This window comes from Carassius carassius, chromosome 1 (assembly GCF_963082965.1).
Source record: "Carassius carassius chromosome 1, fCarCar2.1, whole genome shotgun sequence".
NCBI lineage: Eukaryota > Metazoa > Chordata > Actinopteri > Cypriniformes > Cyprinidae > Carassius > Carassius carassius.
Window position 1 is genome coordinate 37,909,971 of NC_081755.1, and position 23,354 is coordinate 37,933,324.

The 23,354-nt window shown below is 36.9% G+C and overlaps 2 protein-coding genes across 6 annotated transcripts in view; one reads left to right on the forward strand and one right to left on the reverse strand.

Moving 5' to 3' along the window:
- Window positions 1-11,223, reverse strand: part of smurf1 (SMAD specific E3 ubiquitin protein ligase 1) — a 45,736-nt gene extending 34,513 nt beyond the window's left edge. For 3 of the 4 annotated variants that reach the window (XM_059558636.1, XM_059558618.1, XM_059558609.1), the window contains exon 1: window positions 10,937-11,223. In XM_059558636.1, the coding sequence (XP_059414619.1) occupies window positions 10,937-10,991 (55 nt within the window). In that variant the 5' untranslated portion in view covers window positions 10,992-11,223. The remainder of the gene's footprint in view (window positions 1-10,936) is intronic. The other variant, XM_059558627.1, reaches the window with a different exon arrangement.
- A 7,848-nt stretch (window positions 11,224-19,071) lies between these two features.
- On the forward strand, window positions 19,072-23,091 carry LOC132149457 (actin-related protein 2/3 complex subunit 1A). 2 transcript variants are annotated; one of them, XM_059558723.1, is made up of 10 exons: window positions 19,072-19,193; window positions 20,258-20,347; window positions 20,460-20,564; window positions 20,651-20,873; window positions 21,020-21,127; window positions 21,219-21,431; window positions 21,552-21,627; window positions 21,723-21,916; window positions 22,456-22,546; window positions 22,658-23,091. In XM_059558723.1, the coding sequence occupies exons 2-10, from the start codon at window positions 20,284-20,286 to the stop codon at window positions 22,694-22,696; spliced, it is 1,113 nt and encodes a 370-aa protein (XP_059414706.1). In that variant the 5' UTR covers window positions 19,072-19,193; window positions 20,258-20,283; the 3' UTR covers window positions 22,697-23,091. The 2 variants fall into 2 exon arrangements, with proteins under 2 accessions (XP_059414706.1, XP_059414696.1); XM_059558713.1 differs by having other exon boundaries at window positions 19,075-19,255.
- Window positions 23,092-23,354: the final 263 nt, after the last annotated feature.

A 23,354-nucleotide genomic window follows, 5' to 3' on the forward strand; every position in this document is an offset into this window, starting at 1 on the left:
TTTTATTGATTTCTGCAAGCCGTGCAATTATAACGTGGGAGATTTCTGCAAACGCATTACCACAGCATCTAACTTTTTTTTTCCTTTACTGAGACTGTGCCCAAATCAAACACATTTTTGACAAAAATCTGTAAGATGGTAGAAATAAACTAGGCATACAAATTAGGCTGCGTGTCATGCATCCTCAAAAACCATAAACACAACCACACAAGGAAAAAGAAACTCCATACTACAATAAAAACAGTTGCTTGCAACAAGAATGTGGTTTCAGCTGACTGGCAAGTTTATGAAATCAATTATTGCATAGCAAGAGCATAAAACCATCGAAATTCAACTGTCCATGATAAACAAATCTGGTACTCAGTTGCCAATTTAAAACCCTCAAGCAAAACAAATTGAGAATCACGACTTAAAACTAGACAGTATAGTCTCTGCTAGTCAGCGTAGTGTTTCTTTAATATCTTGCATTAGGACAGCTGGTGTAGTGACTGATGAGGGTTTGGTGCAAGGGAGACCAAAGAGGCTCTATTCTTAGTATCCCACCCACTGATTCCCTGACTTTAATTTAAAAAAAAAGTACTGCTTTACCTGACGTAACGGCGGAGAGCTGGTTCACAAGCCACAAGACCGTTCACATAGTTAATTAGCAAAATAACACGTGTGTAACCAAAGGAACATTACTCAGTAGATGGGAATGAGTCTCTGGCGGGTTTTGCAGCTGTTTGCAAGGCAAGTAGTTTGCTGAGGTTAAAGCATTGGGTGGGGGGGGCACACAATATTGCGTAGTTTGTCAGTGATCTACGGCTCTGTCTATTAAATGCTCCATTTGAAAGCAGGTGATTTACCGCTAATCAGGGAACCGGCTTTACTGACGATAATAAATAAATTTGGATAATAAAGTTTATAGTTAAATTGTTAAACGCCCTGACTCCATTCTTGTCATGTCATTATAATTGTTTGATCACTACATTTGAGTGATCATTGCAAAAAATGTGTTAATGTTTATATATTCTGTTTATGTATATACTGTATGCTATATAGTACCAGTCAAATGTCCAAACTTTTGATTGGTACTGTACTATGACATACACAAAGAACATCAGCCGATTTGGCTGCCACTTTTTACTCCCTAATACTGGTATCTGCCCCCCTAAAAAACATATTGGTCGGGCTCTAATTAAAACATCTAACTTTCAATTTAATTTAGGGTGGTAAATGGGATTTAGTTGGAAACAGGTTACAACTTTGTTGGGTTTCTAAACTTTTTTTGGTAGTAGAAATGCTTTTTATTACAAATTAAATTACATTTCCAAATGCATATTTAATAATAATAATAAAAAAACAATTTAAAGTGAACTGAGCCACTTTGAGACCCCAAAAACATTGTTATGAGGAGCTGCACGTCTGTAAACAAAGACAGTGCCAGGCTTCACTTTGCAATGCTCAGTGGGTGCAATTAATTAAATAATGTGCACACCTTGCGATTTGTTTACTGATCTAAGCCATGTTGCAAATATGATTTTATTATGTTTAATTTCTCAGCCCTTGTACAGTCAATTCAGACTTTGCATACACAAGCCATCACTCTAATTGAGTGATGAACTAGACTGATTTGGGGTTGAAGAATGTGGCCTACTCGACTCATTTCCTGCCAGATTCAGAGATGACACACATCACTCCTCCCATTCACAGCTTAGGTTTGAGTTACAGCGTTGTGAGGGCTGGAGGGATATGAGTAAGGCCGTATTGCACACACTAATGTAAAGCCCCACAATACGCAAAGCTGAAACACAAGACATCGGGCCCCCAGCGCAAATGAAATATCCATGAGCTTTTAGTTATCCTCCACCCTCCTTCCTGGCTCTTTGTTTCTCTTTCTCCGCCTTTCCATGGCCAAAGCCTAAAAGATTAAATTGTGGGAAGCCATTCTGTAAGGTCGATCAGAACGCCAGAGGCCTTTAAAAATATATCCCCATCCAAGCTCGAAACAAATGAGTTGTCAGCCAAAAGTTTAAACTGGAATGCTAAACCTCCTCATGTGCATGTATAGACATTTCCACAAGCAAATATACAGTAGGTCAGCCGCTCCGACTTCCAAGGTGGATCCACCAAGCTCCCCTAGGAGGAAGCTCGATGAAGGGGACAGGTGGGCAGACATCCCCGTCACTGAGTCACCAGGCGTGAAAAGGAAGGGAAACCTGAGCCATACCTTGGGGGAACGAGTGGTTAAAAGCACAATACATAAGAATGAGAGGAATGCATTCAGTCGGCAGTGACTGAAGGAGGACGACATCCTGAATCTGATGTGTGGTGCATTAATCACATCTCTGAGCAGACACCAGAAAGACTACAACCTTATGGCGACAATGCAGACAGATGTCTGCCCGTCTTTGCTCTTGACAGTTTGTCTGACACCATCAGAAGTACTCAGAAACAACATGCAATGACGATTATTGTGCCATCAAACAAACTTAAAAATGGGTCTGGTCTGCACTTCGAGAAAGCTAAATGGTTCCAAAGGGCACTCAATTCACACAGAGAGGACAAGCAGGAAAACAAGCTTGTAAAGAAACAGGCTTTTTATGTCGGTCATTTTAGAGAATGGCCTCTGGTCAATTGTCATCCCTGTAGAGATATGAGCGATACTTATAGCGACTCCGGTGAGCATCTGCACAGAGACAAGAAATGAGAGGATTGCAGAGAAACTAGAAACTTTATCCTGAAAAGTACAATCTTAAAGTCTGAAAGGATGAAAAACAATCCCTGCGTTTAGCGGTTCTTGTTTACAACAGCTGAAAGAATGCGTCCTGAAGCAGTATTTGTGTCCGGTAGAGACCTGGCGGAGGTGGCTGAGTGACCCTTGGGTACTGTGCAGTAACCTAAATCCAGACGAGGCACGTGGGAGGCGGCCAGGCTGCTGAGGGAGGCTAAAAATCACCATATGAGCTCTTCATCCTGTCTGGAGGCCCCACAGACTTACAGCACTGTACAACACAGCACTGTCTGCAGCTGACCACAATGCAGTCTCACACACATGAACACAAAGGACATATTCATATTGATGAATAAACAAATTCAGGAGAACAGATTTATTAGAATTAGAGTTCTTTTCTACTTCTTTACTGTCACATTTGATCAATTTAATGCTTCCTAGCAAGAATGAACTTAAATTTAAAAATAATTTAAAACAATCTTACCGACTCCAAACTTTTGAGTTAAAACAGGTCTAGGAAGGAGACAGGATACGTTTGTGAGGATGAATGACTTTATTTCTTCTTTTTTTTTTTTTTTTTTTTTTGAGTCAGGGATTTAAATTGAATTTAGAATTAAAGGTCTCTGAGAAACATCTTATCAGGGTCTCGTGGCTATCACTGTAAATCAACTAGTCATTTAGGCAACCCACTGACTAGTCCATGATATAAATGTGGTTTTGCACATCTCTATTCTGACCTCCCACTTGTCTGGAAAGTGGTGAGCCACGTAAAAACTTAATTTCCTATGTTCTGAAATACTGAAGTCACTGCTTCAGGTAACAATTAACCCAGCAATAAAAAATTAAATAAATATAAACTATTTGGTTGCCATTGACACTGATTGACCACAGTACAAAGTCTTATACTAATCACTCTCACCTATGAAACTTCTGATCAAGGTGCAGTGTCTTATATAAGGGATGAGTCTATCATAACACACAAGGTTAGTGTCTTATATAAGGGATGAGTCTATCATAACACACAAGGTTAAATGGTGTGACTTCAAGTGCATGAACATCACAATTACATAAAAAAAACCTTGAGTACAAAAGTGATTCAAATTAAGACTAAAGTTTAACACAAAACAAAACAAATGCTATAGTAGGGCCCAATGTTTTCTGCAATGGAATCACAGAATCCAGTCATAAAAATGGAATTTACTTAACATGGAATGTCAAAGAGTTACTATCACGATACTATCGTCTATTGGTACAACCCGGTTTACAGTGCTGCAGATGGTCCGAACAAACCCACAGCTGGACTTCACATTAATATCAGACACAGGAATGTCTGAGAAGCTACATGCTTCACATACCTACACATTCATGAACATGAAATGATCATGTGCAAGAGGACAAGAAGGAAAAAAAGATAAGGAAAGAGAGGAAACAGACAAGCAGGCAGCACGTGAAACAAATGATAACAGCAGAGCGCTGCTAGTGCTCAATGAATAAACAGGATTTCCCAGTATCCAGCCCTCTGCTTGTTGCACAGGCTTACATACACAGGCAGGCAGTAAGCCTCTTTTCAAGCAGCTTCTTGCACCTGATGCATGCCACAATAGCTGGCCATGTCAAGCAAAAGCCTAGTACACAGAGCATAATCCAGGCTTCAACTAGGTGCTGCAAACGATTATGGAGAGGTTGAGTTTGCAAGGGGACATGGGATGTTCAATAAATCATTTATAGCATCTACTCTAATGTCTGCACATCATGCCAATATAACAGGCAAACATGGCTGCATTTGCACTGCAGGGCTTAATGCACATATGCCATTTTTGACATCTTGTCCAAACAACGTTCTGGAGCTACATACACAGATATTAAATAAAAGCTGTTATGGTGGATTAATATCAAAAATGGCATGTGTGTATTAAGCCCTGCAGTGCAAATGCAGCCATGTTTGCCTGTTATATTGGCATGATGTGCAGACATTAGAGTAGATGCTATAAATGATTTATTGAACATTCCATGTCCCCAGATAAATGATAGCTATCTGAACGTATAAATTCATGAGATTTCACAATTTTTGTTCATTAATATGAACAAAAATTGTGAAATAATCCCATGGATTTATACGTTCAGATAGCTATCATTTAGAACCACATTAAAGCAGCCCAATACACACACAAAAAAATCAGATCTGCCGCAAACATTGGTGGTTTCAGTAATGCACACTGTTTGGCACCCACTGCTAAGTGCACATTTGCACTGCGGTGCATAAAAGGATTTCTGAAAATACACATTCTTCTTGCAAATATTTTATTTTTTAACAGATTTGCATTGTGTATCCTAAACACAATGCTGAAGAGTGTAAACAATTATTTGAGTACGTCTCCAATTTCCTTACTGAATACAAAAACAATGAGCATCAAACTAGTATGCAAAACAAGTCACTGGAATTCTGAACTGTTAGACCACTAATATTTTGAGAACAAAGCAAATATGCTACCAAAACATGATGATAATGCAAGTGGTCATCCTGGGCTAGCGTTATACAGCTAATAATACCAGAAAGTGCAACATCATGCAATCATCAAGCGCAATGACAATTCCTGAGCAAGAAATAAACATTTGTCCTGATCAAATTAAAATGCACTGTATAATTGGTTTAAAACAAGACCTACAAATATCAAGCATTTTATAATGAGTAATTATTCAACACTGTGTATTTTGTTTGGACTGAATAGCACACCTGGAATCTAGTTAAAGAAATGCTAATAGTGAAAGCATCAACACATCATTTAGTCTACTAGTGTTGTCACGGTACCAAAATATCAGTATTCGGTACCGATACCAGTGAAAATTCACAGTTCTCGGTACCAATTTCGGTACGAAAGCAAAACACAAAAATATGCTAATAAAAAAAAAAAAAAAACTTTTTAGCACTATAAATAAAACCAATGCCATTCTTTATACTTATTTACAATTGTGTTTAAAGTTTTTCTACAAGTTATATAATTATGAAAAACAGTAAACAAGTTTCACCCAAATTTAATTTGTCTTTTAATTTATGAAATTTAAACACATTTTATTTTTGGTAAATAAAGGGGATTTGCTATTAAAATAAAAACATGGAAGAAATATTGTGACTTATTTCTTTAAAAAATAAAGTTTTATAAATTTTTTCAACAGTAGTAGCAGTATCACATCCTGAATAAAATTGCCATTTGCGCATTAGCTCCGCCCACTACCGGAGAAACCGGGTATGTCTTCTGCTTGTTCGAAAATGAATATGAATAATTCTAAATGAACTCCATTATTTTGACAGGAGAAGACAACAAAGAATAGTTTACATATAGCGTGTCGTTTCAGCGTGGTAAGACTCTCGCTCTCTCTCTCTCTTTGCACGTGTAAAGAAACAGCAATATCAGTAAAGCGACGGTGAGTCGTGCGCCTTCACAAAGAGTTTACAGCGTCAAATACAGGTGCGCTGTGCGGCCATTGAGATGAACTGAAAAGTTCAGATCGCTTGATGGAGAGAGAACTCTGAAGCTCAGATGCTGAAATTAATGCAAGTGTCATGCACTTCGGTCTATGTAGTAAACAAACCCGCACGTCTCTGCCATTCATTAATTCACACAGAGACGCGCAGAACACGGATTCATATTTCAAACAACTTTTGCAGCTTAACATTTACAGATACTGGTCCATATGGAGATTTGATTTGATTAATTTATGCTAATTTATGCTAACTTTGACAAATTCCATGACTGTCCATGTTAAAATGTAAGTTTCATTTTCATGACTGGATTTTGAGATTCCGTCCTCCTTTTCTGCTTTGTGGAAATCATAGCGCTGAACCGGGTTTGTACGGAACCTGGTACCGTCACATTTAAATTTTTTTAGTACAGACTTGGTACCGAAGTACCGGGTCTTTTGACAACACTATAGTCTACAGGAACTTTCAGAAACAGCTTTGCCAAATCACCTAGTAGCTTTACAGGTTTTGGATGTATACAACAAAGTCTCAATAACACCACAAGTTAAACACAGCTGTTTCACAGTAACAAGCAAACATTTTGAAGCCTGAATGCTCATGGCATTAAAGTTTATTATCCCCATGTGTGTGAGCGTGTTTAAATGTAACAGCAACAGTGAAAAAAAGAACTTATAATAGAAGTAGAATACAAATGAAGGACTTGGTAATGCATTCTTATACGGTTGCATCCAGACTGCCTTATTCATTAACACAACAATAAAAACCAAACAGCCCAACTAATCCACAAAAAATACCTTCAGGGTGAAACACAGTTGAAAACATGCAAAATCAAGTTCTTTCTCAGGACATTATCAGCACAGACCTTTCCAAGTAATGAGGAAACAACAATGAGAAAAAAATAAAATAAACTTGCATTTCTCCCTCATTACTCTGTAACCATGATGAGGGCAATAACTCCTGAGCAGACTAAAAAAAAAATAAAAAAAAACCCAGGTGGTGCAAGCTCCAATGATGACAAATATTTACAGAATTCTTCCCCTCTAATGAAATTACTTAAGGGTATAATCAGGTCACAAATGTCATTCATCTCAATAATCTAACATCAGGTTCTAAAATCAAGTTGGAGGTGATCTATTTAGAAATATTCAGACAGTTCAAAATCTTTTCGAAATTGAAAACTTGATAGGCATGTTTTTGTTGTTGCAGTCTAATAATTATCGTGTCAAAAGCAGAAATAGATCATTACCTCGACTTAGGTGCCCTTGAGCAAGGCACTGAACCCCCAACTGCTCCCCGGGCGCCGCAGCAAAAATGGCTGCCCACTGCTCCGGGTGTGTGTTCACAGTGTGTGTGTGTTATCACTGCTCTGTGTGTGTGCACTTTGGATGGGTTAAAAGTAGAGCACGAATTCTGAGTATGGGCCACCATACTTGGCTGAATGTCACGTCACTTTCACTTTTTCACTTAAATTTGGATCTTTATATCAACTACTGAACACGAAGCACCACAACATAAACTGTATTAGTACTCTGCACAAAACCCCCACAATATCGCTCAATAATGGAAAGAAATGATCGCTGAAGCCACATCCTACTTCCTGTTGAGTGAAAAGCAAACCCAAAGTAAAACGGACATACTAAAAGACTGAAAGAAGCATGAACAAGGCAGGGAAAAGCACTGCTAGTGACACCATTAACAGATACAAATACAAACACACAATTAAAAAACAATGAAACATCAAAAACTTAAATATCCTGCCAAATGAATTTGTGAGAATATTTCAGGCCATTAAACATAACTGCACCCCAAAATTACTTAATGTACTTGTTTCAGTGAGGAGGAATTCAGAAAAAATATATAAACAAACATTCAATCTTGCCTTGATCTGCTCACTCTATTGTCATCCTCAAGCAAAATAACTTACTGTCTACGACCCCTCGCTGATAAGGTCACAAAAAGCATACTGCCATCAAAGCCTCCTAGACACTATAGTGTGAAGGTGTTGATTATCAACACTTGTCTGATGGCATAAAACCGTAACACAGCGAAATCTACCAGGAATCTGTGTGCAAAAAACAGGTGATGTAAGTTGACTACAAACAATTTGATCATTATTGCCAAAAGATCACGTTTTTAGGCTGACGCATGAGGTTGGGTACAAGAACCGGTTCTTCTGCTGATACTGAAATGATCTGACTCATGCCCTGTATTGAACTAAATGTACTGAATCTTATGAACCAATAACAGTCATTGTTATTATGTTACACTAAAGGCTTGTGATGACTGGTTGTGCATAATATGCCATTATGAAGTTAAACATACATGAACTTGTGTTAATATGTTACCAAATTATTGTTTTTTTTGTTTTTTAGCATTCCAAAATAGTATAAAGCCTATTTTCAATGACTGCACCTATGCTAGTAAAGAGGCTGTAAAAAAAAGTCATTAAAAATGTGTATTCATCAATTTGTTCTGGTGAAATCAGAAATCATCTCATTTAGCACCACACTACTGAAGGCATTGAGTACAATGAGAACTGCATTTTATTTTTCCAAAAATGTATAAAAAAAAATATAAAAAAAACATTTAAAACTATCATTGAAATGATCACCTGCCCAGAAATGAGGGTATGTAAATGACAAGCAATGTTGTTTCACACCTGTATGACTAAATAAAGATATTTTTACAATACAAAAACTTTATTTCTATACCACATTTAAAACAACTACTGTAGACCAAAGGGCTTTACAGGAAACATTAAAACAACAAGAATAAAGAGAAGAACACGGAGGAATCATAAGCAAAATCATTAAAATTCCTTATGATTCCCAAACCTGCTAATATGTTTAGGTAGCGATCAATAAGACTCAATGCAGTGGTTGCCAAACATACCGGCAAACAAGAAGCTGAAAATAACACTGAAAAATAATATCCTTTCATGGGCCCAGGGGGGAAAGCAGCACAGCTGGAGGCGCTGGGTTTGTCTGCGGCCCGACAACGCTATCCACCTCTGCTGTGGACATCTCTTCCACAAACAAACTCAAGTGGCCACAGAGGAGATGTTGTGAGACACAAACACATCTGTGCAAAATAAAGACCGGCTCATTCAGAGCTCACTTGCTTGTGAAGGAACAAAATGTCTTTATATGGTGTCTTCACTGCATTCATCAAAGCAGTGGATAGTAGTGTTGAGTTTGACATCAACATAGTTCTGCCAGACAAAAAAGGAACCACGGGAGACCTATTACGTCCAACTAAACGTCAAACTTTCTCACATTAGAATGACAAAATGCCCATGTAGTCCACTTGTTCTAGTAGCATACATCAGCTGTTAACAGGAAAGCGAGGAAAAGCGGTAATACAATACTAACCGTATTCACTAACATGAACAAGAGTCACCATTTAACTTACCAAGTAAAATACTTGGTAACACTTTAGAATAATGGTCCATTAGTTAATGTTAATTAACTACTTTAGTTAACATGAACTAAGCAAGAACAATCCTTCTACAGCATTTATTAATCTTGGTTGATGTTAATTTCAACATTTACTAATGCATTATTCAAATCAAAAGTTGTGCTTGTTAACATTAGTAAATGCACTCTGAATTAGCATGAACTAACAATGAATAACCGTATTTTCATTAACAAAGATGAATAAATACAGTAATAAATGTATTGTTCATTGTTTGTTCATGTTAATTAATGCATTAACTAACATTAACTAATGGACCATTATTCTAAAGTGTTAAATACTTTTAATGCATTTATTATTCTTAGTTAACAACAATTTCAACCTTTACTAATTCGTTGTTAAAATCAGAACTGCTGTTAATATTACTTAATGAGACTGAGCTAACATTGTTAAAGTTTGTCAGTAAAAACAAAATGAATAACTACTGTAACAAATGTATCGCTCCATATTAGGTAATGTTAATTAATGCATTAACTAATGGGACCTTGGCTATAAAACAGAAACATGCTTTTGCATTTATTAATATTTCTATTCCATAAACACTATGATATGTCAACAGTAGATTTGGTTTTAAGTCGAGAGCAATCATCCACCATCTCTGTGATGATATCAATGAGATCAGAACGCATCAATCATATCCTGTTCACTTCCAAGAAAGAAGCGATTTCAAAAGAGAAGGGAAAAAATATCCTGCCCATGAAAACCCCAACCTTGGATTGTGAAAGAGTAACGTTAACCTATATTAGCATAGAAAGAACAAGCACTGTAACCCTTTCTTAACTTGCCTATGTGAGCAAATATAATAAACAGACAACACAAAACACTAATGAATATTCGGCCACACATGTTGGCAGTTTTAATATATTAATATCTAACAGAGACACAGCCATCCAGATGAGGAAGCGAGAAAACAGCTGCCTCCGCTTCATCCGGTCAATCCTCAGCTGATTTATGACTACCTAACAACCTCACATCCCTTGCAGGGGGAGCTGCTTTCGGCCGATAACGTTCACATAAGTGAAAATAAACCAAGTCCACGGACTATTGTGCTGTTTATAGAGATGATGGTGAAGTGAAAGACTGCTTGTCGCGTTAGCATTCTTTTAGCATTAAGAGCCAGGCTCCTGCAAGCTAGCAGGATAGTCGCTTAGCCTTCCATACACACATAATTGACAAAACACAGCGCCGATAGCCCAACTAGAAGTATAACATGATAATTAACCCAGAATGGATACAATTAAAACGACTGAGAAGCTCGTGTGTTTTACCTGTCAGTCGGACTTTGATGCTTGACCCGTTCCTTCGAGTCCCAGGATTCGACATCACTCCCACAAAATAACCGACCAACTTTCTCTCAGCATAAACCCAAGACGCTCGCTGCAAGCGGATAGAAAAACGTATAAAAACGCGCTACGCAAATATGTGTGCTGTACATGTGTTTCTAGGCGGTAAAACGGTATTATTTCCGTCTGGCAAATCCCCTGTAGCTTTCCGACTTAACAACACAGGCTAACATTTTTTGAGCTCAACGGCGTTCTGACATCACATTAGTACAGCTGTACGTGCACGCCCTCGCGGCTGGGCGTGCGCGCGCTCGCGCTTCCGTCTGCTGCTTCCAGCATTTGTGATCCTGATCCTAGAACACAAAACCAGTCATAATGGTCAGTTTATTGGAATTGGGGATTTATACATCTTCTAAAAGCTCAACAAATAAGCTTTCCATTGATGTATGGTTTGTTAGGATCGGACAATATTTGGCCGAGATACAACTATTTATAGACAGGAATCTTATGGTGCAAAAGAAAAAAAATAAAATAATAAAAAATAAATAAATTATACTAATTGACCAAATGAAGTCCTTAGCAATGCATTTTAATCAAAAATGTAGTTTTGTTATATTTATGGTAGGAATTTACAAAATACCTTCATTGAACATGATCCAATATCCAATTATGTTTGGCATAAAAGAAACATTGATAATTTTGACCCATACAATGTATTGTTGGCCACTGCTACAAATATCCCCGTGCGACTTAAGACTGGTTTTGTGCTCCAGGGTTTCAGGGGTTTTTAACCTGATTTAATGTGAATTAAAGTGATGTCTAGTAAATCGGGGGAAAATATAAGTAATGTTTTGTGGTCATTTTGCAGCTTCCTGTAACATTTTACATTTGGACAAGGTTGTTGTTTTGGGTTGTAATAAATGATCAGATGAAGAATGTAGTTTATGTAAATTAAATTTGCATTATTCCGATTGCATTAATTGTGGCTGGATAATTGTTGTGTGGTAGAAAGTAAACAAGGTTAGTCTGAGCAATAGGGGAAGGGATTGGATTTGAAGAGTTTAGCAACTGGAAACAATAGAGCCATTTAATAGTGCTGTGCAGAAGAAACGCCAATCCACATAAACAGCGGGATAATGAGGGAGGCAGGCCACACACCGGCCTTTCTCAGTCCCTCGCCACTTTAATGAGCAAAGAGGCATTGTGCTTTTGGCATTATAATGAAATGTATTTGATCTGAAGACTTGTTAAAAATGAAACAAATACATATTAATGCATTTAATTAAATCAGTTCATTGTGTGGGATGCAATGTGGTTTAATGATGTACAACCTAAAAATGAAAATGGTAAATAAATGATAATGATTGTATACGAGGACATCATGTAATTATGGCATGTCTTAAGACCGCACATGACATGCACATATATTAATCATAAGATATTGTAAATTTTACTGCTAGCAAATTAAAACTAATATATTGAAATAAAGGGTTACTACTTTATTGCATCAATGGGGTTCTCAATAATAATGATTTGAAGTACCAAAATAAAATATTTAATTAAATTATGAGCTTTAGATGTTGTAGGTTTTTTTGTTGTTGTTTTTGTTTTTTTGGTTTGGATTTTAGAAAGTGATTGCAACACTAGAACCTTATTAAAAGCCAGACATGAGTTCAGAAAGTCATTGACGATATTTAACTACATTCACAACAAAAGATATATGCGAGAATGTTTTAGAATGTGATGCATATGATGTAAACTACTCCAAATATAAAAGAATGCAAACTGATTACGTATGGACACCTTATTGACATAATTTACTCAATCGAGATGATGTAGCTCACTTCTGCCACCTCTTGGTCATAATATGTTTATGATAAGTGCAGGATTTGATTGTTGAACTGAAATAGAGTTTTTGACAAATATGTCAACTGAATTGATAAAGTAGGAAAGTAATTGAAAGAAATTCTGTGTGTGTGTGTGTGTGTGTGTGTGTGTGCGTGTGAATTAATTAATTTAATTTATGAATTTAAAATTTTAAACATTATATAAAAGAGACAAAGAATGCCTTTAGGTGCTATTAAAATATGCAGATAAAAATCCATGTCTTGAGGTATGAATATGCATAAACATGAGTCAAGGGAAAATGTGATGAGGTGGAATATTATAAAAGCAAATTGGCTGCTTCTTTCCCTGTTCTCTTGGTTGCGATCGATAATAAACAGTAGAAAACATTAAATAAACAGTATTTTTTTGTATGTTGAGTGACATACTTTGCAGGTTTTATCCAAGTTATAAATTAATGTGACTCTACAGATGAGAAAAACATGTCTATAATTGAAAAGTTTTGGTCTTTATATTTTTATTTATTTGTAAATAAATTAAATGTGTATGACTGGCTTAAAGCTATGGACATGTTAAAATGCACTAGTTAGATGAAGAATGATAGATTGTTATTCCTTTTTGCCTTTACAGCTACATTTTATAATTATTGGTGATTTTTTACATATCTCAGTATTAAGAAGGTAAATTTAGCCATCTGAGAATATACTGCCTATAGTTCTGATAGCTAATTAATGTATAATATCCTCTGAGTATCCAGGGAGCAGCTTATGTGTGTTCACAGCTTTGAGTTAGCAGCCTTAATGATCCACTAATGTGTCCACACATGCTTGAAGTGGAATACTGAACCACCGCTCACACTGTGTGTGATATAGTAACACAACATAGCCACATTAAAATCAGTAGACAAATGTTTTTCACTTGTTTATTAGCTGCTAAAGTTTTGAGCTGATGCATTATGCTGGAACCATAAGTCTGCATTTGAGAAAGAAAGATTTCCATGTTACTGCTATAGATTCCAGCCAAAGAATGTCCCGTGTTGATTATATCAGATTCAGCACATCCCAGGTGGTATACAACAAGCAGGATGGCTATGCGAAAAAACAAAGATCCACTGAATGAAACAGTGCTGGGCCTGTTGCAGCCCTCCATGGCTTTCTTGGCTCAGCTCTTCAAAGCAGAGGAAGCTTGACTAGGTGCAAAAAAAGAAAGAAAGAAAGGGGCTCTTCCAGACCATCTCAGCTTTCTATAGGTTACCAGACACCTATAAATATAACAAAATGCCTGAACTTCCTCACATACTTATATATATATATTTTTTAGTTGATATTTCCTTTGGACCCCAACATGAACAGCTGTATAAAGCGATGACCACTCTGTGCACTTCACTGTGCCAAATGAGTTTAAACAATCTGGTCATTTATATCTGTTTTCTATTTCATTCTTTTATTAAAGAAGCAGTTCACCCAAAAATACAAATGTGCTTAAAATCTACTCAAATTCAGGTCAAGATGTAGATTAGTTTTGGAACAGATTTGGAGAAATTTACATTAACATCACTTGCTCACCAATGGATCCTCTGCAGTGAATGGGTGCCGTCAGATTGAGAGTCCAAATAGGATAGGATAGGACTTAATGGTTTAGAAGCAATGGTTTGTAGCTCCTAAGGTTGAATGTCTTAATGATGGATTCATTAATGGACTGGGGTTGTGTGGAATCGTAGATTACTTTTGAAGTATTGTGATGTTTTTATCAACTGATTGGACTTTCTTTACAATGGCACCCATTCACTGCAGATGATCATTTGGTGAGCAAATTATGTCATGCTAAATTTCCACAAATCTTTTCCAGTGAAGAAACTCATGTGCATCTTGGATAGCCTTGGGGTGAGTACATTTTCAGCAAAGTTTTTATTTTGAGGTAAATTGCTATTTTAATATCCATCATTATTGCATTTCCTTTATTGTTCTATATTTCTGGTGCTCCTTTATGTTATCTTTACTCTGTCTTTTCTGTATATATGTCCTATGTAAACACATTTTTTTAAGTGCTATTTAATTCAGGTTTTAATTTTTTACATATAAGTTATAGTCCTTAAATTCCCTGAATATAACACATACATACTGATATGTTAACCAATGCACTTCCATAAAGCAGCATAGTTTGTTATTATTTCAATATAAGAAGAGTTCCAATGCAAAAGCCTCTAAAAAACCATCTTGGTCAAAAATGAGATAACGATACTAAGTGAATGCTCTCCACACATACTTGTTCATCAAGTCCTTTAACATCAAGTCCTTTAACTACAAAATCCTAGCCTCAACCCATTCAGAAGTACTGGTACATACATAGAAACCAATACATAGTAGCCAGAAAGAAGTGCTAATTTTAAATAAAAATGTCAGATGTACTTCATACTCTTTTATGTTTACCAGGTGTTTGTGACGCATTCCTAATCCTGCACCTGGCAACTGGTATGTAAGGGCATCCTAGAGGGAATCTGCATTTCCTGAAAGGCTTTTCTAGTTTAAGTATAAACAGTTCCTGTAAAACAGTAGCTCTTTATCATTCAAAAAATGACAAGACAGAAACAGCACATAAAATCCATACAGTATACTTACATTTGAAGGTTTAATCTCAACCCTTGTCTCTTACTATTTCAGAAATGGCTTCACTGCCATTCAGCGAAATGTGAGAAGATTGCTGAAGCTCAAATAATGTGGAAAAACATACTTCTGAAGTCATTCATTTTTAATCCTCTTTTTTAAATGATTAATTTATATCTTTTCTAGTCCTTTCTATCCTGCAGTGTTTTATTTCCAGGTCCACATGGCTCACCAACAGACCAAGATGAAGGCCAAAAAAGAGGTAAGCTGTTCTGAAGAAATCAAGAAAAATGGCAGAGAAGATCAAAGAACTTGAAAAATGTATTCCTGTTTCAAAAGAAAAGGGCGATTCAGCCCTGGCCACAGCAACTGTGTCTGAATGTGGTTTTCATTTTTAATGAAAATGAACTGCATTTTTTACATTCTCCGGCACTAAATATGGTTGCAGTTGCTGAGAAGTACTGTAACCAGCTGATCAAGCAGAAAACAGCATGAAAGAACGGATCTCCAGCATATGAAAGAGATGTTAAAGAAGGACAAGAATGTTGCCAATGCTTGAAGTGCTCAAAACTAATGGACCTGAGAAGAGACTTGGAAGGATGGGAGTCGATTCTGGCAAAGTCAGAAAAGGAAAAACAGGTGAAAGCAATCAAATATTTTACTAAAATATGGTTGTAAATTCCCCACACATCTGCGATCATGTGTGAAATCATGTAAGCATGTGTTATTCATTGACAAATTAAAATAAAGTAACATAATGATCTGAAATGATTCAGTTTATTGGCTCTAAAATACCTGCTGTGACTCTTTAGGGCCTGGATGACAAAGTACAGAGCACACCTTTGCCAACGGGATGAAAGTATCGCTAAGATAATACAAGATACAGGCAGCCACTCTGGAGAAGGTCATGCAGCACAGACAGAGATCTCACCATTAAATTGAAGAAGATAATAGCTGCTCATTTTGGGGGGTACCAGCAGAATATATTCTTTATGAATGTGATTAAAATACTTAAGATTTCAGTACTTAAGATTTTCAATGCAGAGCGACTATTTAAAAAATGGAGTCTGAAATGTGAGGAGCTGCAGACAGACCTTGAAAGTTGACAGAAGGAATGCCATTTCTAGAATCAAGGACCGGAACTATCCGTTTTATAATTTCTATTATAAATATATCTAATGAATAAACATAGCATATTTTACTGAAATATATACATGCACGTGTGTGTATTTATATATACATAATAAATATACACAGTACACATATATTATGTGAACAAAAACTTTGATTTTGGATGCGATTAATCGTGATTAAGCATTTGACAGCACTAGTTAAAACACACAGATATATATATATTTTCACATCATTGTATAATTATTTCCACAAAACTGCAGAAGGAATAAACATCAGAGAACAATAGATTTCCTCTAAGCTAGCCTGGAGGAAGAGGTCTGAGGACTAAGAAGAAAATGGATTCAGACTTGAATAAAATGGAGACAATGGGGCCAAAAACACTGATGAACTTCAAGAGACTGTAAGAGCATATCTAAGCTCATCAGAATTATTATTTTTTAAATCAACTTTGGCCCCACTTGAGTATGAAATTGAGTTTTGTATGAACAGGGAGCTATTTAACCTTGAAACAGACGGTGACTGAAATCAAGGATGTGTGCAGTGGGTGAAAACCTCTAAACCTGACAGGAAATTTTTTGAGCTGGTGGACAACACTGAGTGTCTGAATGTGTAGGTTTATGTCAGCCTCAGTTGTGGTAAATGGAGGTCAGCGTTGCGCATGCGCCGGTGAGTCTTGTGAAAACCAAAGTTTGTTAACAGGATCGAAAGAAGCAAAGTTTCCTTACTTTAGCAAAGGAGAACCAGTCTCCTCTTGGCTTATATCCTCCAACATTCTTCTTTACAAATCCTTATTTTAGTGACCGTTGTTTTGTTTTGATCTCTCTGCTGTGTGTCCGTTCGGTCACTTCTGAGCGGCGCATGCACAACACTGACCTTTCATTTTTGGGTAAACTAACCCTTTAACAAAGTAGCATTAAAATGAATATAGAATGCAATTTAAATTTATGTTTGAAATGCCAGCTGTAGAATGCATTTGAAATCTCTTATGCTCATCAAAGATGTATTTATTTGATTTTCAACATCATTACTCCAGTCTTTAGTGTCACATGATTCTATGGAAACAATTCTAATATGGTGATTTGCAGAACAATAAATATTTCTTCCTATTAGTTGTGCTGCTTCATATTTTTCCAGAAATGTCAAATTCCAAAGAACAGCATTTATTTGAAATATTAATCGTTTGTAACAATTGAAATGTCTTAACTTTACCTTTTTATCAATTTGATGCCTTATGATTATTGACCACAAGCTTTTGGTAGCGTAGCCTATATGTGACCCTGGACCACAAAACCAATCATAAGGGTCAATTTTTTTATACTTTGATTTATACATCACCTGACAGGCTAAATAAATAAGCTTTTCATTGATGTATGGTTTATTAAGATTGGACAATATTTGACCGAGATACAACTATTTGAAAATCTGGAATCTGAGGTTGCAAAAAAAAAAAATCTAAATATTGAGAAAAACACCTTTAAAGTTGTCCAAATGAAGTTCTTAGCAATGCATATTACTAATCAAAAAATTTATTTTTTTATATATTTACAGTAGGAAATTTACAAAATATACTTAACATCATAATGATTTTTGGCATAAAAATAAATAAATAATTTTGACCCGTACAATATATTTTTGGGTTTTGCTACAAATATACCCCAACGACTTCACACTGGTTTTGTGCTCCAGGGTCACATATGCATATATGTAACACTTAAAATGTTGAAAACTAATTTGGCCTTGGTTATACTGTAGAATTATCAAAGTGGCAGAATTCATCTCACATGAATCAAAGTCGGGGAGAGCAATGTACAAGAAAAGGAATATTAAAAGAAAGAAGTGATCTTTCAAACAAAAAATGTCAAGAAAACGACACTATGATATTGCACAGATTGTTTTAAAGGGATAGTTCACCCCAAAAAAATCTATCATTAATTACACACCCTCATGTTGATCCAAACACATAAGACTTCTCATCTTCAGAACACAAAATAAGATATTTCTGATGAAATTCGAGTTTTCAGACCCTCCATAGACAGCAATTCTACTGAAATATTCCCAGGTACAGAAATGTAACAAGGACATGGGTAAAATAGCCCACGTGTCATCAGTGGTTCAACCATAATTTTATGAAACTATGAGAATAAAATGAAAGTGCAAAGAAAATGAAAATAATGACTTCATTCAACAATTATTTTCCTCCTCATCCCGTCTGTAGCAGCGCGCCACCATTGCGGAGAGATTATCAGACCTGTGCTAGCTTCCACTTCATGTAAACAATGCAGTTGGGTCTGAAAGCTCTCGGATTTCATCAAAAATATCTTAATTTGTGTTCTCATTTTTGGGTGAACTATCCCTTTAAAGGCTATAATACAATAAAATATCAATCATATCCCGCCTAAGATCAGAAGCTGCACAGTCCTTTGAAGCATGGCCTACTCAGTATAGTGCCAGCCCTCACTTATGCGTCTTCTGAATGACTTGCGCTGGTGAGTGCTCACGGAGTGGACACGCCCACTGTTTGCCTTGCGTACGCATGCGCGCGGAGCTGCGTGCCATTTCCTGGATTCCTTGACAGGCCCAAATCAGGGAGCGATAAGAGAGCAGCCGGAGTGAATTCGTGTCGACTGTCCAGAGTCCGCGAATTCAAGTCCGTCCAACAGGTGAACACCCGAGAGCCAACATCCTTGCGAACATTTCCTCAAGAAGCGGCGCATCGGTTCAGGTAACTTAAGTGAGGCCCGTGCCATGCCTTTTTCCGACAGCAGGGAGCGGACTGAGCCGGCAACTTGAGCAAGGCCTTCCTTTTCCTCAAATCTTAACAGACCGCGAACATTTCTGCGAATGCACTCGCGTTATAAGTGTGTTCACGGTTGTATAATGTACTACAGAGCGTTATCTTTAAACCAGGAGTCTCTTTTCCGGCTTTCTGCATATTTTTCCCAGGCATGTAATCTGTTTTTGGCGTTAGCTGTCGGCTAATGTAACAGACGGTCAGCTCGCGAGCAGAAGCCTGTGGCATCAGATATTGATGACCTGCCTCACCCACGCCCTAAAACCGGGAACTGACAGCAGTGTCCTCTGGTTTTGACTGTTGAACAAGCAATTTTTGCTTTCGTATATGATTACGGACGAAAAACATTACAGATTTCTTTGTGGACATAACCCCGATGGATGTGATTAGACCTGGCTTGCCAGTTTGTCAGTGATGTTTTTTTTATCGTTTCTGACACCAATTAAGCTATTTATCAACTAAATCCAGAGTACATTATTAACCACGATTGCTAGTTTGATAAAAAAAAAAAAAAATTAAACCCAAAATAAGCAAGTAAATTAACATGCGTTTCAAACTAAAGTTGATCATTTAGTTCCTATATGTGTTCTCCACAAGTAAAATAGTTAATAAACAAGCCAAAAAATTGAGCTTTGCTTGTCACCAATCAAAAACTGGCTGGATCCGCCTGTATGAGTGGGTAGGTCCTCCTAGTGTTTGTAATTTCCTGCACACTCACACTCGTGAGAGAAGCCCTGCATGTATTTGTCTTGGCAAATGAGAAAATTATGGTGGTGTTGTACTAAATCCCTAATTTTTAAGTCCTTTGGATAATCCCTCTGTTAATGAATAAATGCACATATCGAAACTGTTAAACACAATTTGACCGATCAGTATAATAAAAGTTCTAACATTACTGGCACCTTAATCAAACATAATTACCTTTCTTTTCAGGCAGAGGTGCACGTTATTTGGAGACAATGTCACTGCACCAGTTTTTGTTGGAGCCCATCACATGCCATGCGTGGAACCGGGACAGGACCCGTAAGAAAGATTTGTCATTGTCATTTATTCACCGATGTTGTCTGTGTCCGTGCATTTTTGCATCATTTTTTTGAACCAATGCCTCATCTCATGCATTGTTTTTCAATTACAGAACTTGCTATAAGTCCAAACAACCATGAGGTCCATATATACAAGAAAAGTGGAAATCAGTGGGTGAAAGCTCACGAATTAAAAGAGCACAATGGGCACATCACAGGTAAACATTTGAAAAAACATTGTCAAATTCCTCACAGACATCGTTATAATTGCAGGTTCACCGTTGTTTTTGTTGTTGTTTTCTAGGCATTGATTGGGCTCCTAAAAGTGATCGCATTGTGACCTGTGGAGCTGACCGTAATGCTTATGTATGGAGTCAAAAGGACGGTTTGTGGAAACCCACCCTTGTTATTCTCAGGATCAACCGCGCTGCCACGTTTGTGAAATGGTCTCCGCTAGAGAACAAGTTTGCAGTGGGGAGTGGAGCACGACTCATATCTGTTTGCTACTTTGAGTCTGAAAATGATTGGTAGGTCACAGCTGATATGTTGGTCTTGTGATTGTGTGTGTATGTGTGATATATATATATATATATATATATATATATATATATATATATACACACACACATAAATGTATAATATTATTATGTATTTAAAAAACTTTTTATTTTAGGTGGGTTAGTAAACACATCAAGAAGCCCATCCGTTCAACTGTCCTCAGTTTAGACTGGCATCCAAATAATGTGCTTCTGGCAGCTGGGTCATGTGACTTTAAATGCAGGTGAGTCTGCATATTGAAGCTTGCTGAATGTGAAGGTCAAAAATAACCATTTGTTAGGGCTCTGAATCATATTTGCATGTTTGTTTCTTAGGGTATTTTCTGCATACATCAAGGAGGTGGATGAGAAACCAGCTCCAACCCCATGGGGGTCCAAGATGCCCTTTGGGCAGGTGATGTCAGAGTTTGGCGGGGCAGGAAGTGGAGGATGGGTTCACAGCGTCTGTTTCTCAGCCAGTGGGAACAAACTGGCGTGGGTCAGCCATGACAGCACTGTCACTGTAGTGGACCCCACAATAAGCTCAATGTGAGTAATGGAAATGGTTGGTGTGTATTTAGAAAAAAAAAAAATCAGTTATTTGTTTATAGAGACTTTTGGTAATACATCATGCTTGTTAATGACTAATAGCACACTTCTGTTTTACAGGCCAAGCCAGTTGAAGACAGAATTCCTTGCCCTTCTGAGTGTGACTTTTGTTTCTGAGAACAACATTGTGGCAGCAGTAAGAGCTTTTTTTTTTTATTGGTTGTTTGTTGCACTGTACTTTAGAGGTGATTACCTTTTTTCAGGACCTAATGTAGAGGGTTTTTCCATCAGGGTCACGATTGCTGCCCTATGCTGTTCAGTTTTGATGATGGTGGAAACTTGACCTTCATATCCAAGCTGGACATTCCAAAGCAGAGCATCCAGCGCAACATTTCTGCCATGGAGCGCTTCCGCAACATGGACAAGAGGGCCACCACTGAGGACCGCAATAGCACCCTAGAAACCCTGCATCAGAACAGCATCACGTAGGGCAAAAATTATTTGAAAATTATATAAACATTACCAAATTGTACATTTTGTGGTCATTAAGACATCATTTTTTTCCAAAAGAAATTAATTCAATTAATCAAATTACAGTAAAGACAATTAAAGTGTGGCAAAAGATTTCCATTTCAAATAAATGCGGTGGTTTTGAGCTTTCTATTCATCAAAAAATCCTGGTTTCCACAAATACATTAAGCAGCACAAAATAAGAAACGTTACTTAACCTGCAAATCAGCATATTATAATTATTTCTGAAGGATAATGTGGCACTGAAGAGTGGAGTAATGATGCTGAAAATTAAACTTTGCCATCAGAAGAATAAATAATGTTTAGTTTCACGGTATTGCTGTTTTTTTTTTACTTTACTGATCAAATAAACGCAGCCTTTGTGAGCATAAGAGACTTTAAAACATATTTGGAATATATAAGTCTTACCGACCCCTAACTTTGCATATAAATTATAATCATTATTATGAAAATTGTGCATAACCATTTATAATTTTTCTTTTGAACTTTGTAGCCAAGTGTCTATATATGAAGGAGACAAAAGAGATTGTCGCAAATTCTGCACTACAGGAATTGATGGAGCAATGACCATATGGGATTTCAAGGTTTGTATTCAATATTTTCGAAATTGTGCAACTTTTCATGCCATTTAACTTGCTTCTGTTCTATCCCTTGGTTAACTAGGATTGACCATCTTTACTTAATTCTTTCCACAGACCTTAGAGTCTTCAATCCAAGGCCTGCGGATCATGTAAAACTTACATGAACTAGCATGACACAGCACAAGCACTGCAGCTTGAAGACTAACAAGGAGATTTCCGATACAACTTCTGAAAGTTAACTATTAAAAAAAAAAAAAAAAAAAAAAAAAAAAAAAAAAAAAAAAAAAGCACTGAGCAGTGGTGGGTACTGGTGTATGACACTCTTTAAAAACGGAAAAACACTAATGGGAAAAGGGGTTAGGATCTTTTGTTTTCTTTGTTTGTTTTTTAAGAAGAAAAAAAATCTATGCCAAAGCTGGCACCCCAGCAGTGTGTGATGGTTGATTAAAATGTTCTGGGTCTCCAGGGGAAACCGGAGAGGTGTTAAATTAAAAGGAGAATTTTATGTAAATGGTCTGCTAGAAATAAATGATGTATACTACACAACATTCGCAAGTGTTGTCTCTTTCTGTTTGATTCAATGCCTTTGTCATTGACTGGTTTTCATATGCTACTAGATATACACAGCTCTCAGATTGCAACCCAAGTTTGGGCTGTACAGTTTTTTTATGTTACGACTCCTGTGAATTATTACAGTGCATTAAGCTAGTTACCATAAATCAGCTTTGCAGACGGAGGGTTTAAAAGCATGCAAGCGAAGAGAATGTGAAGGGGAGTTGAACCAGCAGACAGCCGCCCACACAAGGAAGTG